Source organism: Chiloscyllium punctatum, chromosome 29, assembly GCF_047496795.1.
Source record: "Chiloscyllium punctatum isolate Juve2018m chromosome 29, sChiPun1.3, whole genome shotgun sequence".
Lineage (NCBI taxonomy): Eukaryota > Metazoa > Chordata > Chondrichthyes > Orectolobiformes > Hemiscylliidae > Chiloscyllium > Chiloscyllium punctatum.
Window position 1 is genome coordinate 59,363,965 of NC_092767.1, and position 18,733 is coordinate 59,382,697.

The following is an 18,733-nucleotide window of genomic DNA, read 5'->3' on the forward strand; positions in this document are numbered from 1 at the left end:
ACCTTTTTTCAGTCCCAACCCTCAGACTCAGCACCGCCTTCTTGACCTGCAATGTTCTTCCCGACCTCTCCGCCCCACCCCCTCTTTGGCCTATCACCCTCACCTTAACCTCCTTCCACCTATTGCATTCACAACGCCCCTCCCCCAAGTCCCTCCTCCCTACCTTTTATCTTAGCCTCTTTGGCACACCCTCCTCATTCCTGAAGAAGGGCTTATGCCTGAAATGTCGATTCTCCTCCTTTGATGCTGCCTGACCTGCTGCGCTTTTCCAGCAACACATCTTTAAGCTCTGATCCCCAGCATCTGCAGTCTTCTCCTAAGTGCTATATAAATACAAGCCTTGCTTTCTAAATGGAATGATTTTTATGGATCTCCTGGGCCCGAGAGCTTGGTCCAATTCCAGGTTTTAATCTCCTCTCTCATGAATTAACTAAGGGTGGGAAAGGATCCAAAATCTCATCTCATCCCAGTGACTTGCTGGAACGTGCACCTCTAGACAGGATTGAGCTTTGCTGTGAGCCCCACTAATCTTTATTCCTTTATTACGTCATGAGATGTGGACATCCCTGGAATATAATGCTTTTGTCCCCAAACTGAGTGTCTTGCCAAACCATTTCAGAGGGTAGTTGAGTCAATGATGTTACTATGTGTCAGGAGTCACAAATAGGCCAGACTAGATCATGTTATTTAGGGAGGTATTGACTTTTTTTCTCTTGGATGATGGTTTAATGGTAACCATTACTGAGAATAGCTTTTTGAAATTCCAGATGTTTTTCGTAACTGAATTTAAATTCCACTCACTGCTCGAATTTGAACCCATGATTCCAGAATGTTGGCTTGACCTTCTGGATTACTAACAATGACACTATCACTATGCCAAGATTTCTGCCAGCACTTCTAAGGTGAATCAGCATTCAGTCCTGATGTGTCAAAAAAAATGACTACTGTGACGTGTTAATTAGCAACACCTGGAGTGTTAAGCCAGTCTGAATTGTCTTGGAGAGGAGGTAATAAAAATTGGGTGTGGTGTAAGATTTATGCATTGCAGTGTCATCTGGAGATACTATTATGCAAGATGTACTGATAGAAAATAGAATAATGTTCTAGGTAAAGACTTAATATTGCATATCAATAAATTTATTTGGCTAATTAAGTTATACTAAAATATATTTATTTTGCAATGCAAAAAACTGCTGTAGCATTTTTTTTGTAACAAATTCAACTGTGGCAACCAATGTCATTTCACAGTCTCTCAACCACTATTCCAATGGAAAATAGCTCCTATCAAAATAAAAACATACACTATGAGGTACCTGTAATGATTTGAGCAGGAAAAAAGTAAATGACTGTGTGGTTTACAACAGAGAAAAGATCTGTATTTTGCATAGTGTTATCCAAACATCCCAAAGTGACTCATAAGTAAACAAATTGAGATTTATTATTTGTTTCAATTTGAAATTTCATTTTACCAATTTAAAATATCGAGCTATGTTTGAATTGTTATATTTAATATAAATAATTTTGTGTTAATATTGACTTACAATCATTACTGATGAGTATTATTTCTCAGTTTTCCCAGTATTTGAACAGCCGATATTGGTAGTTGCCATTTTCCAGGTTGATTGGTCAAAGTGAATGAATGTAATTTAGCCATTCTTACCATGTTGCATTCTTTGGAACATCATGTTAACTTGAGTTAATTTACATTTAGTTAAATCCCTTGAATAAGAAAGGAATTAGAGATAAGAGTGGAAATAGGATGAGGCTCATATAGCAAACTAATTTAGATGTGACTCAAATTCTGATTTCTCCAGCTATAAAACCATAAATTTACTCATTTACAACATATCAATACTTTGCTGTAGTCATAACAGTGATATAGACAATGCTGAAGAGATTCGCTATTCGAAATATGCTTGAAGTTCCATTCACTGATCAATATTAAGTCAAGATCTGTTTTTATTACATGGGATTCTGGTATTTATAAACTATTTAAAGGGATTTCATTCTTCAAAACATATAACTACACTGTTTTATCATGATTGAAACAACATTTTCCTTTTACGGTGTGGGACTTAATATTGTTCTTGGTATTTTGGAGTTTGAATTTTGTAGCTGTTCTGTGAAAAGCGTGGAAAGTTAGTTAATTTCATTTCAACAGTGAATCTGCTTCTTCTGGAAGAGTACACAACTGGAAAATTTCATTTGATAAGTTGTTTTAATTTTCTTTATCCTGACGCCCCTCATTGGCATTTCTGTTGCTACAGGATCCTGGCAACAGTTATCTGTATAGAATTTTAACAATAGTTTATAATCTGGTTCAGTAGTAGATAAATGAATTAGAAGTGCTTTACATAAGGAAAACATTCCAGCCTTTGTGATTTTCTGAAACCACTTAATCAGATGTGGTGGTAGAGGTGTGAAAGTTAATGATTTCTTTTAGGATCATTTGTATTTTCACAGATAAATGTGTGGTTAAAATGGGATGTGTGGGAAAGGCTAGATAAGAGTTTAAGACTATCGACACCTCTTGGAGGTGAGAAGTTGAATAGTGAGCTGTCACATTCAGTACTTTGCTGGCTTTGTGATCCAACATGTTCAGAAACAAGTTTGGAAACAAAGACAGAAACTTAGCAGGTCTGGCAACAAATGTGCAGAGAAAAGTTAACATTTCAAGTCTGGTGCCTCTGATTAAGAGTTAGTGCTATTGCAAAGAAATGGCACCAAGAAGTTCAGTGGAGGAAGAGAAGGGAACAGGGGAAGGATTGGTAAGAACAGTACGAGAGTAAGGGAAGGTAAGAGTATCATGCATGAGGCAGGGAAAGGAATGCCATGCTTTAGTGGAAGGGAGGGAGAACCATAGATGAAAAAGTTGAGGAGTTCATTGATTATGTGGTGAGGTATTCAATACTAGGAGAGGGGCAGGGGCAGATCGTGCAGGGAAAGAACGGAGGAGAACCGTTTAGAGAACCGAACGTTGGATAGAGGCAGATGGTAAACATGTATTGGTGGAAGAAGAAGGCCATGTAATGGAAATGGGAAGAAGAGAACATGAAGGATGTGCGTGGAGAGGCTGAAGGAGAACCCTGTAATGGAAGGAGAGGAGGGTAGAGCCATGCATTACAGATGAGAGGAGAGGAGAGCGAGGTAATGTCTAGGGGGAGTACGAGGGCAGGCCACGGCCGGAGCCACCACGTGGTGCTGAGAGGGGCGGTCACGTGGTGAGGGGCGGCTGCGTGTTCTTTAGAGGCCTGGAGTCGGGAGCAGCGCCAGTTTACATCGCACCCGCCGGGACATGGGCAGTGCCCGCTTTTCCTTCTTTCTGAACAACCGCGCACTCTGAGGTGAAGAGGCCGTGATAGTCACGGCACAGGGGAGCGGGGAGGAGGAGGAGGAGGGGGGTGCTGAAGCTCGGTCCGTCTTTGAAGCTGTCTGGCGGTGAAGAGCCTCACACAAAGCCCTGAGGGTGGGTGGCAAGAGGCGCTTTGTGTTCGAGTGCGGCCGCGGGTGGCCAGGCCCCAGGTTTGAGGCTCGGGCCTCCCGCTCGGCGCGGATGCCGTTAACCGCAAGGAGGGGGGAAGGGAGGTCCCCGGGGCCGCAATCACATGTCGGGCTCGGATCCGCGCCGCTCTCCCATTGTCCCCAGAGAAACCAGGCTTCCACCCCCCCCCCCCCCACCCCCTCACCATCCAACAGCGGGAAAGGGGGGGGGAATGATGGAGACTCCGCTATGGTAAATGTTGCCGCCAGGGTCTGCATTTATTCCCCTCCTGTATTTTAATAGCAATTTTAAAATAATAATGAAAGGAATTGATTTTGTTCTCTTCGCTTTCAGGATGCCCTTGTCGAGCCGAACCCGCAGCAGCCGCCTAACCCCCGGCGATGGCTGACAGCAGCGGAGAGCTGCAGGGCTTCTCTCTCGCTAATCCCATGGCCGGGCTTTGATCCGAGGAGGAGCAACCGCTTGCAAACCATTCCCCCCAGCACCACCACCACTTCCTCCTCCATACGCTCACTCAGACACTCCAAGCCGCCATGGAACGAGCAGCTCCTCCAGCCATCAATCCCAGCCATGCCCACCGACTGGAGGGTAACATGATGAAATCCCCTCCCTTCTGTCTCAAGTCTGGCAACGTCAAGGTCTCCCTCAAGAAATGGAGCGTTTGGGACAAATTTTATAACTTGGGCACCGAGATGAGGATGTCCAAACGTGGCAGGTTTATGTTCCCATACTGTGAATATTCTGTTTCTGGGCTGGATCCTGACAAGAACTACATCATGGCAATGGATATCTCTCCAGTAGACAACTACCGTTACCGTTATAATGGATGCAAATGGCAGATCAACGGAAAGGCAACCCCACATGTGACTGGGAGACTTTACTTCCACCCAAATGGCAGTGTTTCTGGGAAAGAGTGGATGGTCAAGCCAGTGTCTTTTGCCAAAATGCGATTAACCAATTGTCCAACTGCAGAAGAAGGTAATGCAATCCTTCATTCCATGCATCGATATGTCCCCCAGTTGCACATCATTGTGGCTGATGGAATCATTGAGAAGCTAAACCTGAACGATCCTCGGGTCTACACATTTGTCTTTCAACAGACTGAATTCTTTGCTGTGACAAAGTATGAAAATAAATTTATCAGGCAGCTAAAACACTTCTATAATCCTTATGGTACTGCACTACGAGATGTAAAGACTTCAAAACAGGTAACTATGATGAATTGTAGATTTTTTTCAGAGAAGAAATTTGCTGTATATATTATTATTAAAGGTTGATAAAGGGCCTTGTGAGAAAGAGCCCACTTGGTTAACCATGTCGAATTAAGAACTCACGTCAACACCTACCCAACTTGCCACATATATGCACAACATTTAGCTATGCATCTGGCAATGTTTGTGTTATTTAGCAATGTTAATATGACTGATTTGAGTGAATTCTGACGATATTGGAATTGACTTCAAATATGTAAATACACTCTGTGGATCTCTTTTTTCCCCCCCACCACCGTAGGCTATTGCAGAAAATACAGGATGTTGTCTGTTATGGAGGGAGGGTCTCATGAGGAAAGGCTGAGGGACTTGAGGCTGTTTTCATTAGAGAGAAGAAGGTTAAGAGGTGACTTAATAGAGGCATTAGAGGCATACAAGATGATCAGAGGATTAGATAGGGTGGACAGTGAGAGCCTTTTCCCTGGGATAGTGATGGCTGGCATGAGAGGACATAGCTTTAAATTAAGGGGTGATAGATATAGGACAGATGTCAGAGGTAGGTTCTTTACTCAGACAGTAATAAGGGTATGGAATGCCCTTCCACCCAATAGTGGACTTGCCAATAATATGGGCATTTACATGATCATTGGATAAGCACATGGATGATAATGGAATAGTGTAGGTTCGATGGGCTTTAGATTGGTTTCACAGGTCGAGAGCCAAAGTGCCTGTACTGCGCTGTAATGTTCTATGATCTATGTTCTAATTGTTGGAATGTAATCCACATTGTGACTTTACCTAGTTTTCAAGTAGCTTTGATGTTTGACTGTTATAAAATTATTTGCGGGAGCGTTCTACGTTCATGGAAAACTGAAGGGAACTTTGGATTAAGTTTTCCCCATATTAATAGTATGAAATAGGAGCAGAATTATTCCACTCAGCCCATTTTAGCCTGTTTCATCTATGGAATTTGGGTGAATTTATGGTTTGGATTGCACATTTCCATCTACCCCTGATAATGATTGATTCCTTTGCATATCAGAAGTCTATTTACTATTTCCTTTTTAAAAAAAAATTGTATGTGGAGAGGGCACAGTCACAGAATTCTAAAGTTGCACAAGCCACTGAGAAATAAGAATTCTCATCTCTATCCAAAAAAAAGCTAACTCCCTTAACTTAAAACGGTACTTCTTCGTTCTGGATTCGTGTACAAGGGAAAAGCATCATCTCCACATCCACCTTGTCAACATTCTTGTACATTTTCAGTCAAGTCACTCTTCACTCTGAAGTAGTAATAAGCCCAGTCTGTCCCCTTTGTACCCATAAGGCAACCTACTTATTCCAGATATCAATTTAGTAAAGCTAGCGAGTTTTGAGAAGATTTGTAGCTCCGGTTGAGGTTCTGGGTGTAGGTTTGCTCGCTGAGCTGGAAGGTTCATTTTCAGAGGCTCACTGAAAATGTAACCTAGTATGGTGACGAAACGTCTGAAAATGAACCTTCCAGCTCAGTGAGCAAACCTTACACCCATTTAGTACAGCTCCTCTGAACCACTGCCAACACGTTTTCATCATCCCTTAAGTAAGGAGGTCAAAACTGCACACACGATTTGCCAATGTCCATCTTTACTTTTATGTTTAACATCTCACATAATAAAGGATGGCATTCCATTTGCCTCTTTTAACTGTTTGCTGTACCTGTATACTAATTTCATGTGATTTGTACAGTGGACCTTTGCACCTTAATTCTGCAGTCCTTTTAGGTAAAACCTTTTATTCTTACTGCCAAATGAACAATTACACATGTTTCTTCTGCTAGATTTTTGCCTACTTATTCAATCTTTTTTAAAATCTTCCTGCAACCTCCTTGTTTCTTCTTCATAATAAGTATAGTATTATCTGCAAGTTTATCTATAATGCCTTTATTTCCATCATCCAAATCATTAATATAATTATAAAATACTGAGACCCCAATACAGATCCCAGTGGGACTCTACTCGTCATATCGTGCCAATCAGAAAAGGACCCATTTATGAATATTTCCTGTTTTCTGCCTACCAGCCAATCTTCTATCCACACTAAAATGTTAGGTCCTACACCGTGTCCTTCTACTTTGAGCAGTAACCCTTTATGGATCCTTGTCAAATGCCTTCTGAAAATCCAAGTACAGTATGTGAATGAGCTACCTCTACTCCACAGCACATGTTACTTCTTTGATGCTTTGCTTGTTCCACAGCTGTCAACACACATTATTGTCTTTGTCAAATCTTCGAGTCTTCTACAAAATGAAGAACTGTGGTTGCTGGAGAATTTGCTGGTGAAACTTGGCAGGCTGGCAGCATCTGTGGGAAGAAGATAGAGTTAATGTTTCAAGTCTGATGACTCTTCACCTGAACAGTTTTGATGAGTCACCAGACTCCATGTTAACTCTGCTTTCTTCTCACAGATGCTGTCAGACTTGCTGAGTTTCTGTTTTTGTTTCATTAGGTCTTCTACCTTGGTATGGCCCTTGACTTTTCTATATTAGGTCCAAGGTCCACAGTCCACAGACGTAGATGTATGTGATGAGCAGTCACTTATCACCTGATCTAGCTGGACCACATCAAGCAGCAATGAGTCCTGCAACTGTTTGCACAGCAGTTAAGTGTGTTAGGATAATCACTGGCTGCCTTTTCTTTATTACCAATTGCCCTCTTAAATCCTCCTCACTTGCATATTCCATCCGACCTTCCAATAATGAGTATCTTTTGAAGTGACTTGACTTGTTTCTGCTCCACTGTCCCTCGAGAGTCTATCCTTCTTCATCTCTTATGTCTGAATATGGATTGGTAGGGTTTAGAGAGATATGGGCCAAATAGGACTAGATTTATTTAGGATATCTGGTTGGCATGGACGAGTTAGACTGAAGGAATATAGCAGTTCAGCAGCATCCTAGGAGCAGCAAAATTGAAGTTTCGGGCAAAAGCCCTTCATCAGGAATAAAGGCAGAGAGCCTGAAGCGTGGAGAGATAAGCTAGAGAAGGGTCGAGAGAAAGTAGCATGGAGTACAATAGGTGAGTAGGTGAGTGGGGGAGGGGATGAAGATGATAAGTCAGGGAGGAGGGTGGAGTGGATAGGTGGAAATGCCTGTCTCTTTGTTGGCTACAAAGAACAGTTGATCTTCCGTAATTACACCGGCACCACTTCCTCTGCTACATTGATGACTGCATTGGCGCCACCTCATGCTCCCGCGAGGAGGTTGAGCAATTCATCAACTTCACCAACACATTCTACCCTGACCATAAATTTACCTGGACCATCTCTGACACCTCCCTCCCCTTCCTGGACCCCTCCATCTCCATTAATGACGACTGACTTGACACTGACATTTTTTACAAACCCACCGACTCCCACAGCTACCTGGATTACACCTCTTCCCACCCAACCTCTTGCAAAAATGCCATCCCGTATTCCCAATTCCTCTGCCGTATCTGCTCCCAGGAGGACCAGTTCCACCACAGAAAACACCAGATGGCCTCCTTTTTTAGAGACCGCAATTTCCCTTCCCACGTGGTTAAAGATACCCTCCGACGCATCTCGTCCACTACCCGCACCTCCGCCCTCAGACCCCACCCCTCTAAACCGTAACAAGGACAGAACGCCCCTGGTGCTCACCTTCCACTACCAACCTTTGCATAAACCAAATCATCCACTGACATTTCTGCCATCTCCAAAAAGACCCCACCCCTTTCCGCCTTCCGCAAAGACCGTTCCCTCTGTGACTACCTGGTCAGGTCCATGCCCACCCTCCCAACCTGGCACCTTCCCCTGCCACCGCAGGAACTGCAAAACCTGCGCCCACACCACCTTCCTCACCTCCATCCAAGGCCCTAAAGGAGCCTTCTATATCCACCAAAGTCTTACCTGCACATCCATTAATATCATTTATTGCATCCGTTGCTCCCGATGCGGTCTCCTCTACATTAGAGAGACTGGGCGCCTCCTAGCAGAGTGCTTTAGGGAACATCTTCGGGACACCCGCACCAATCAACCACCCCGCCCTGTGGCCCAACATTTCAACTCCCCCTCCCACTCTGCCGAGGACGTGGAGGTCCTGGGCCTCCTTCACCACCGTTCCCTCACCACCAGATGCCTGGAGGAAGAACGCCTCATCTTCTGCCTCGGAACACTTCAACCCCAGGGCATCGATGTGGACTTCAACAGTTTCCTCATTTTCCCCTTCCCCTACCTCACCCTGGTTCCAAACTTCCACCTCAGCACTGTCCCCATGACTTTTCCTACCTGCCTATCTTCTTTTCCACCTATCCACTCCACCCTCCTCCCTGAACTATCATCTTCATCCCCTCCCCCACTCACCTATTGTACTCCATGCTACTTTCTCCCCACCCTTCTCTAGCTTATCTCTCCACGCTTCAGGCTCTCTGCCTTTATTCCTGATGAAGGCCTTTTGCCTGAAACGTCGATTTTGCTGCTCCTCGGATGTTGCCTGAACTGCTGTGCTCTTCCAGCACCACTAATCCAAAATCTGGTTTCCAGCATCTGCAGTCATTGTTTTTACCGAGTTAGATTGAAGGGTCTGTTTCCAAGCTGTACGGCTTTGTGACTCTGTGACGTCAGATTTTACCTGAGTTGGTTGTGGTGTCCTATTGTGTTATCCTCACTAACCACTGAGTTAGATGAAGTATTGAGTTATTCAGTATTTCTTGCTAAGTATGCAGACATATTCCATGTATCGTGCCCAAGTTTCTGTCCATAATCTGGGTCCAAGATGCTCACAAAAGGTCAATCAGCCTCTGAGATTTGAACTTTCTGGACAATGTTCGTACATCATCTTGTGTCAGGGCATCTGCAGAATCTTGGTGTGCATCTCTCAATGTACGTCCCACTTCTGATAAGCTTCCTACCCTCTCCACTATAAGGACTGTTTACTTCCACCTATATCCATTTTGCTAATTAACCTGTTCAGGGATGTTATTACACAGCTCTGGAGCAGGTTGGACTTGATTCTGGGCCTTCTGGTTCGAGGATAGGGACACTACCACTGCACCACAAGAGGGTCCTTACTTCCACTTCTGTGATGCTTGCCTCCACTCCTACTTAAGCCCATGTGTTGCTTTACTTGCCTGGAATTCTGACGATTCAATTGTTCTCCTGGACAGCCTTCCATCTTCCAAAGCTGCTGGTGTAGATTTTTAAGGAGGGCTTCAATGGGTAATCTTCCAGATGTCACAATTCAATTTGGCAGTGTGCGTCAACGATCTATTCCACAAACTATTATAATGTTTAACTATCCAATTAATGCTTAATGACACAATTAAACAAAGTTTGCCTGACAAATTGCTGTTCAGGACAAAAGTAATTCACATCAGGAAATCCGTCATGAACAGGAAAATAATTTTATTATATGGAGACTTACCCTTTAAGAGGCAGTAAGTTTGTAATCCATATTTTGCCACTATACAACTTGAGCTATAACCTTTAAAACTTTGAACACATGAACCAGAAAAGAAAGTTGGTCTGACACACACTATGGATGGAAAAGGTATAGCCCCGGAAGCAAAGTTCAGAAAAAAACTGAAAGACCTCGAAATCAGAGTCAGTTCTAAAGAAGGGTCACTGGACCTGAAACATTTAACTCTGATTCCTTTCCACAGATCAAGCCAGACCTGGTGAGTTTTTTTTCAGTGATTACTGTTTTTGTTTCTCTCGTTCCCAAGTTTAGATTTCAAGAGTAGGGTGAATTATTTCTCAATCTTTTGATTTTTTTTTAAGCGACGTTGCAATGTTTATGCAGTGATGAACAATTTTCAATTCAGTTGTCAGTCAGGCGGAACTAGGTATCAGTGTTCTTTTAGAATCTCCAGGTTTTTGTCTTTTCGCTGTTAGATATAGTGAGAGGTGTTTCCTGTTTACAGGCTTCTGAGTGACTGAGTACACTGTTCTCTGATCTGTAACAATCTGCAGCTGGACCAATCTGAAGCTGTCGTTAAACAATATTTTCTTAACTTAGTCTTCTTGTACCACTCTCTCAGTATCCCCTTCAGTGCTCCAAAAAGTAGTGTAGTCTCGTATCACTGAATTGTACACTTATCGTCCCACTTGATCTACAAGTTACAGAAAAAGACCCAGTTGTCATACCTTTTAGCCATGTAGCACTGTCCAACTTCCATTGTCCAGTTTGTAGTCCAAATGAGAAAAAGCCATCCCTTACCCAGACCTGTTGGGCCCAGTTAGATAATTGCATATCCACTAATGGTGGAGCTGTTTTATTTGTGAAAAATGTTTCTGGAGCCAATTGTTACTTGGTCTTAAATTTAGATACAGAAAAACATTACAAGCATGTGCTTCATTCAGCCACACCACAGTTACAGTAAGTATCAATCTGCATGGACATAACATTGGAACAGGAGTAGGCCATTCAGCCCCTCAAGTAGATTCCATCTGTGGCCTAACTCCATATATCTTCCTTGGCCGACATCCCTCCATATCTTTGCAAAGATTTATTTATTCAGATTTAAAATTAACAACTGATCCAATTGCTTGTGTAAGGGAATTCCAAACATCTACCACCCTTTGTATGTAGAAGTGCTTCCCAACATTGCTCCTGAATAATCTGGCCCTAATTCTCAGACTCTGTCCCCTAGTCCTAGAATCCCTAACCAGTGGAAATAGTTAATCTTTACCTACCCTGTGTTTTCTTGAAGACTTCAATCAGGTCATCGCTTAACTTTCTAAATTCTAGAAAAGACAGGGCTGATTGCTCTTCACAACTTAACCCGAAGTCCAGGTGTCATTCTTGTAAATCTGTTGTACACCTCCAAGGCCAATATAACCTTCCTAAGGTGTGGTGCACGGATCTACTCATTGATTAGATGCCACATGGAGTACAATGTTTTGTATAACTGCAGCATAACGTCTGCATCCTTGTACTCCAATCCCCTAGATATAAAGACCAACATTGATTATTTTCTGCACTTATTCGTGACATTTTAAAGATCTGTGCACCCCCTGAACCCCTAAGTCTCTTTTGACATTATACTTCATTCTGTCTAGAACCCTCATCTATCCTTTTTTTCAATCCAAAATGGATAACATCATACTTGCTAACATTGAACTCCAACTGTCACAGTTTTGCCCAGTCATTTAGTCTATTTTATATTATCATTTTGTTATTAATGTTGCCTAACATTTGTGAAATCAGTAAATTTTGATATATGACCTCGTGTGTCATTATCCAAGTTGCTAATGAAAAACGTGAATAATTGAAGCCCTAAAACAGATCTTTGTGGGACACCACTAGTTATATCCTGCCAATTTGAGGACCTACCCATTATCCCTTCTTTCTATCATATGCTGTGCAACTGATTTCCCAACCATGTCAGTAATTATGATCCATGCGTGGCCATCAAACCCAGAAGTAGGGATGCTACAACTGAAGCGCAAGACTCTCTTTGAAATGTCTTTTTATAGGTAACACATACTATGACACCCCTTCTTGGTAGGTGGGATTGGAACCTGGGCCTTTTATCCAGAGATTGAAACACTGCCCTGAGACCTTACCTCTAACCGCATCTAAGTCAATGCAATTCATACGAAAGTATCTGAGTAATTGCTATTGGTGATGCTTTAATAGCCATAGTAGAGAAGTACAGACATCTTGGAGGACTGTTGGGCTGAAGCAGATTTCTAAAATCGAGTGGAATGAAGTCTTGGAGAGAATTGACAACTAGAATGAGCATAGACTTGGCTTCACTGGCAGCCTGTGTATTCTGTGAGGGCAAGGATAAGTGAGCTGTGAATGAAACAATTGGGCCACAGAATCTTGCCAACCTTACAGGATGGTTATGGGAGTGTTGGTGTTGTGGGGAATTAGAATGTTGGAGACTAGCCAGGAGTACATTGCTATAGTCAAGTCTAAAGTGAGCAAAGGCAAAACTGAGGTTTTCAGCAGCTCATGGGTTGAGACAGCAGCAAGATTTGGTGATATTATAGAGGTGAAATACGCAAACTTGGTAATGGAACAATGTAAAAGATTCGAAGTTCACCTCTGAATCAAGTGTTATCACTCGGTTGCAAATGGACTGCTTTAGTGTTAGAAGCAGAAAAACAGAAATTGCTGGAGAAGCCCAGCAGGTCTGGTGACGTCTATGGAGAGAAAGCAGAGTTGACATTTCAACTCTGATTCTAAAATGGTACTTTGAGAGTAGCATAGATCTTGCAGCTTGTCCTGAGAGTCAGACTGATTTCTAGATTTACTTTCTTACAGTTCTTACGTTTCAGTCATATTAGATTTTTATTTTGATTTAGTATTTCTTTTTGTCAAATGCAAAAAAAAACCCAACAAAAAGTGTGGTGCTGGAAAGGCACAGCAGGTCAGGCAGCATCCGAGGAGCAGGACATTTCGGGCATAAGCCCTTCATCAGGAATCTGATCCTCCTGCTGCTCGAATGCTGCCTGACCTGCTGTCTCTTTCCAGCACCACACTTTCGATTCTGATGACCAGCAAATGCCGACTCGCTTTCTCCTTAAAAAAAAAACAAAAAGTGCATAATTTTTTTCAAACAGTGTTCTGTTAATGAACTGTATGTAGAAGCAAATTACTGTAGGTGCTGAAATCTGTATTGAAAGCACAAAATGCATGAGATCACAGTGGGTCCAGTAGCATTCATGGAGAGAAAGCAAGCTAACATTTAGGGTGTAGATGACTCTTCGTCAGAGCTCTGGAAATCTCAACATTAGCTTGTTTTCCCTCCATGGATGCTGCTTTACCCACTGTGTTCCCCAGTATTTTTAGTTTTCAGTTCTGTTAATGAACCTTTTGATTCAGGCTGAGTTCTTTTAACGGAGAGACCAATACGTGATGGCTTGGTTTTCCTTCTTTAAAATTCTAAGAATAAAAGAATTATTTATTTTTAATAGCACTAAAGTGATTTTTTTTTTAAATTGTGGAGAAGAGTTTTTTTCTAAACAGTTGTGTTTAGGGAGGTTCTGGAGAGGTCTACACATGGATAGCTCTGGAGTGAGTTTTTGTTTTAATCAGAAGATTGAAAGTTGTTTGCTAGATCACTTGAGCAGGATTTTTAAAAAAATGATTTGTTCAGTTAAGTGTTTGATTTTATTTAAGATCTTTTTTTAATTTCTTGTTTGTATGCTTACTATTAACTCTTAAGATAAAGATAGTTACTTTATTTTATATATAAGGTGCTATTGTAAATTGCTTCTTTTTAGGCTTAATCACATTGAGGGCACGGAGGAGATGCAGAGTTAGATGGCTAGTAGATTTAGAAAAGTGATTACATAGCAGGATCACTTAGACGGGTGACTGTCAGGAAAAGTAAGAAGGTAGGTCAGAAGTCTCTTGTGGCTATTCCTGTCTCAAACGGATACTTAGTTTTGGGTAGTGTTGAAAAGGATAGTCAAAAGAGACAGTCAGATCTTCAGCACTATGAATGAATCTTAAGTTAGGCAGAGTTTGACAGAATTTAAAAGAATAATTGTTGTAGGAGACTTGCCTGTCAAGGGCACAGGCAGGAGACTCTGCAGCATTTGAGCATGAATCTGGGATAGTATGTTACTTTCCTGGTGACGGAATTAAAGATGTTTCGAAACATCTGCAGCGTATTATTAAAGGGGCGAGTGTGAAGCCAGAAGTTATTGTACAATTTGGGAGGAATGACATGGTTAGGGAAAAGATTAAGGCTTTACAGCGTGTATATAAGAGGTTAGTTAGAAGATTACTAACTTTGAGCTCCGTTTGTTAATCTCGGGTTTACTCCTGGTGCCAAGCTCAAATTAAGGAAAGAATAAAAGGATAAAGGAAAGAAATGAATGGCTGAAGAGATGGTGTAATGTTCAGGGATTCAGGTTCTTGGACCATTGGGATCTTTTCAGCGGTAGAAAAGACCTGTTTAAAAAAAGACAAGTTTCGCTTGTACTGTGAAGAGACCACTATCCTAGCCGGAAGATTTGCTCATTCTATTAAAGGGGACTGTAAACATTTAGAGGGACCCCACGTAGCACAGTAAATGGAAAGATGGATGAGGATGGTTTTGAGTCTGAACTAGGCAAATTAATTGGAAAAAGCAGACAAGACTAAGTCCGAGTGCAAAGTAACTCTGAAGAATTAAACTGTATCTATTTCAATGAAGGGTCTTAAGGTAAGGTTGATGAACTCAATGCATGTGTGGGAACATGCATTTGGAACTTCATAGTTATTATAGACATTTGGCTGAAGGATGGTCAGGACTGGCTGCTCAATGTCTCAGTTTCATATACTTTAGAAAGAATAGAATAAGACGCAAAAGAGGGGAGTGACTTTTAGATTAAGGAAAACATCACTGCTGTAATCAGAGAAGGTATTTCTAAAAACATGTGCAAAGAAAATGAGTTGAAATTAGAAATTTAAAAAAAGGACTGATCACCTTGATGGGATTGTACTATAGATTCCTGCACTCCCATCCAAATAATCAGAGAAAAATTGAGAAATAAATATGTAGAGAGATCTCAGAAAAATGCAAGAATAATGTTGTAATAGTAGATTATTGTAATTTTTCAAGCATTGACTAGGCCACCATAGTGTTAAATTTGTTAAATGTGTTCAAGAAATGTTTTGTTATCAAGATGGAAATGTTCCTATTCGAGAAGGAGCAAAACGTGACCTTCACTTGGGGTAATAAGACCAGGCAAGTGACTGAAATGATAATAGGAGAATATTTTTGGTCTAGTGATCATAATTGTTAAGCCTTCCATAACACTTAAAGTTCTTAATTGAGACAAGAACTTTTCAAAGCTTGATTGGAATAGATTGTTCTCAGGTAAAGGAATGTCTGCTAAGTGGGAGGCTTTCAAAAGGGTGATAATGAGAGTTCAGAGAACAATAGATGACTAAAGATATTGAGGTTGTAGTCAAGAATAAAAATAAATCATATATTTGCGATAGACAGTGGGGTTCAAATGAATCTCTTGAACAGTATAAAGAGCGTTGGAGCATTCCTAAGAGGGAAATCAGGAAGGCAAGAAGAGGATATGAGATCACCTTGGCAAAAAAGATTAAGGATAATCCAGAGATTCTACAAGTATATAGAGAGCAACTAGAGAGAGATTAGGGTCCCTTAAGAATCATTGAGTTCATCTTGTTCAATCACAGGAGATGGAAGAGATATTAGTTGAATATTTTCATTGGTTTTTACTATGGAGAAAGAAATGCAGGCTGGAGAACTTGGAACTAAATATTGATGTTTTGAAAACAATTCATACTACAAGAGAGGAAGGGCTGGAAATCTTAGAAAATATAAAGTAGATAAATCTCATGGGTTTGTAGGAAGTTAGGAAGGAAATTGCAGGCACCCTTGTCGCAATATTTCTACCAACTATAAGTACAGGTGAGATGTCAAATGATTGGAGAGTAAGAATGTAAGGAGAAGCTTGGGAGCTGTAGACCTGTGAGTCTGACTTTGGTGGTGGTTCAGTTGAAGGAAGTAATTCTGAAAGATAGGATTTATGTGCATTTGGAGAGGCAAGGGATTATTAGGGATAGTCAGCATGGTTTTGTGTGAGGGAAATTGTGTCTTATAAACTTGATTGAAATATTTGAGGAAGTAACCAAAAAGACTGATGAGGGCAGAGCGGCAGACATTGATTACTTGGACTTTAGTAAAGCCGTTGACAAGGTTGACCGATTAGTAAAGTTAGATCACGTGGGTTTGAGGGTGAGCTTGCCAGTTTGATACAAAATTGGCTTGACAGGAGGAGTTAGAGGCTGGTGATGGAGGGTTATTTTTTGGATTGGAGGCTGTGGCCAGCAGTGTTGCACCGGTACTGGTGCTGAGTCCATTTTTGTCATTTATGTAATGACTTTAGGTAAGAATATTGAAAGCATGCTTAAAATGTTTGTAGTTGACACCAAGATTGGTGGTATAGTGGACAGTGAAGAAGGTTATCTAAGATTACAAAGTGATCTCAATCAATTGGGTCAGTGGGCTGAAGAGTGGCAGACAGAGTTTAATTTGGATAAATGCAAGGTGTTGCATTTTCATAAAAACAAAAACAAGACTTGCGCAATCAAAAGTAGGGTCTTGGGTAATGTAGGAGAAAGTGAGGACTGCAGATGCTGGAGGTCAGAGCTGAAAATGTATTGCTGGTAAAGCGCAGCAGGTCAGGCAGCATCCAAGGAGCAGGAGAATCGACGTTTCGGGCAAGAGCCCTTCCTAAAGAAGGGCTCATGCCCAAAACGTCGATTCTCCTGCTCCTTGGATGCTGCCTGACTTGCTGTGCTTTTCCAGCAATACATTTTCAGCTCTTGGGTAATGTAGAACAGAGTGAACTAGGGGTTTAGTGTATAATTATTTGAAGTTTGCATCTATAGGGTGATTAAGAAAGCATTTAGCATGCTTGCCTTCAGTGCTCAGTTGTTTTGAGTACAGCAGTTAGGATGGTTATGTTGAGGTTTGTTTTAGATTCCATACAGTGTAGAAACAGGCCCTTCGGCCCAACAAGTCCACACCACTCCACCGAAGAGAAACCCACCCAGACCAATTTCCCTCTGACTAAAGCATCTAACACTATAGGCAATTTAGAATAGCCAATTCACATAACCTGCACATCTTTGGACTGTGGGAGGAAACCAAAGCATCCAGAGGAAACCCACCCAGATAAAGGGAGAATCTGCAAACTCCATACAGACCATCACCGAGGCTGGAATCGAACCTGGGTCCCTGGCTCTGTGAGGCAGCAGTGCTGACCACTGAGCTACCGTGCCACCCTGTTGTACAGGACATTGGTGATGTCTCTTCCATTTTTGAGAGAAGGACAGACCTGAAGTGAGAATCAGGAAGGGAAGTTGGATAGAAATTAATTTGCCCATCATCCCTATGATCATTGACCTATGTTTGTTTTCAGTTCACGAATGCCCACCTGCTGTTTAAAACTCTCATTTGTTCTGTCTGCCTGTGGCCTCCACCTCTGTATCCCCATAACGTTCTGCAACATTGTGACTTTGAGATCGGCATTCCTTCTGCCCGAAGGCTACATATCCCCCGACTCCTTTTGTCCCACTGTTGGCTGCTGTGAAATGTAGAACCTCAAAGACAGTTATCTCAGGATTAATACCATTGCAACGAGCTAGTCAGAGTAGAAACAGCAGGATATATAGGATGAACATGTGGCAGAAACTATGGTGTGAGGGGTACGGTTTCAGACTCGTGGAGCATTGGGTTCAGTTCTGAGGGAGGTGGGACCTGTACAAACTAGATGGGTTACACCTGGGGAGAACCAAGACTGATGTCTTTGGTGAGGTATTTATTAGAGTGGTTGGGTAGGATTTAAACTAGTGTGGCAGAGGAATAGGAACCAGAGGAGTAGGGCAGTCGATGCAGAAATTGAGGGAGAGGTAGAAACCAAGGCAAACATGACTAAGAGCATGAATAGTCAGGGAAATGCTGCTGGAAAGAACAGGGGAAGTGGTCTGAAATGCATTTGTTTCAATGCAAGAATTGTAATAGGCAATGTAGATGAACCTGGTGCTTTGGTTAGTATTTGGAACTATGATACTATTGCAATTACAGAGATTTGGCTGAAAGAGGGACAGGACTGGCAGCTAAATGTCCTAGGATTTAGATGTCTCAGATGTGATAGAGGATGTGAAAAGGGTAAGGGAGTTGCATTACTGGTAAAGGAGTGGCTCACAGCTGTCCTGAGAGGGACTTGTGTAGCGTGGCAAAATGGGTAGAACTCAGGAATAGGAAAGGTGAAATCACAATGCTGGGAGTGTGCTACAGGTCTCCAAACAGCCAGCAGGAGATTGAGGAGGGAATATGTGGACAGATTTTGGAAAGATGTAAAAACAGCAAGGTTGTTGTGTTGGTTGATTTTAAGTTCCCCTGTATTGACTGGCTCTCACTTCGTGCTAGGGGCTTGGATGGGACAGGATTTGTAAGGACCATTCAGGAAGGTTTCTTGACACAGTATGTAAACAGTTCAACCAAGGAAAGGGTTATACTGGACCTGGTTTTGTGAAATGAGCCCG

The 18,733-nt window shown here is 42.0% G+C and overlaps 1 protein-coding gene across 10 annotated transcripts in view; it reads left to right on the forward strand.

The window, feature by feature from the left end:
• Positions 1 to 18,733, forward strand: part of LOC140454444 (uncharacterized) — a 183,724-nt gene that overhangs the window by 32,456 nt on the left and 132,535 nt on the right. For 7 of the 10 annotated variants that reach the window (XM_072549178.1, XM_072549188.1, XM_072549185.1 and 4 more), the window contains exons 1-2: positions 3,216 to 3,344; positions 3,836 to 4,710. In XM_072549178.1, coding sequence (XP_072405279.1) covers positions 4,036 to 4,710 — 675 coding nt within the window. In that variant the 5' untranslated portion in view covers positions 3,216 to 3,344; positions 3,836 to 4,035. Of the gene's footprint in view, positions 1 to 3,215; positions 3,345 to 3,407; positions 3,467 to 3,563; positions 3,734 to 3,835; positions 4,711 to 18,733 lie in introns of those variants that run through there. The other 3 variants (XM_072549179.1, XM_072549180.1, XM_072549181.1) reach the window with 3 other exon arrangements.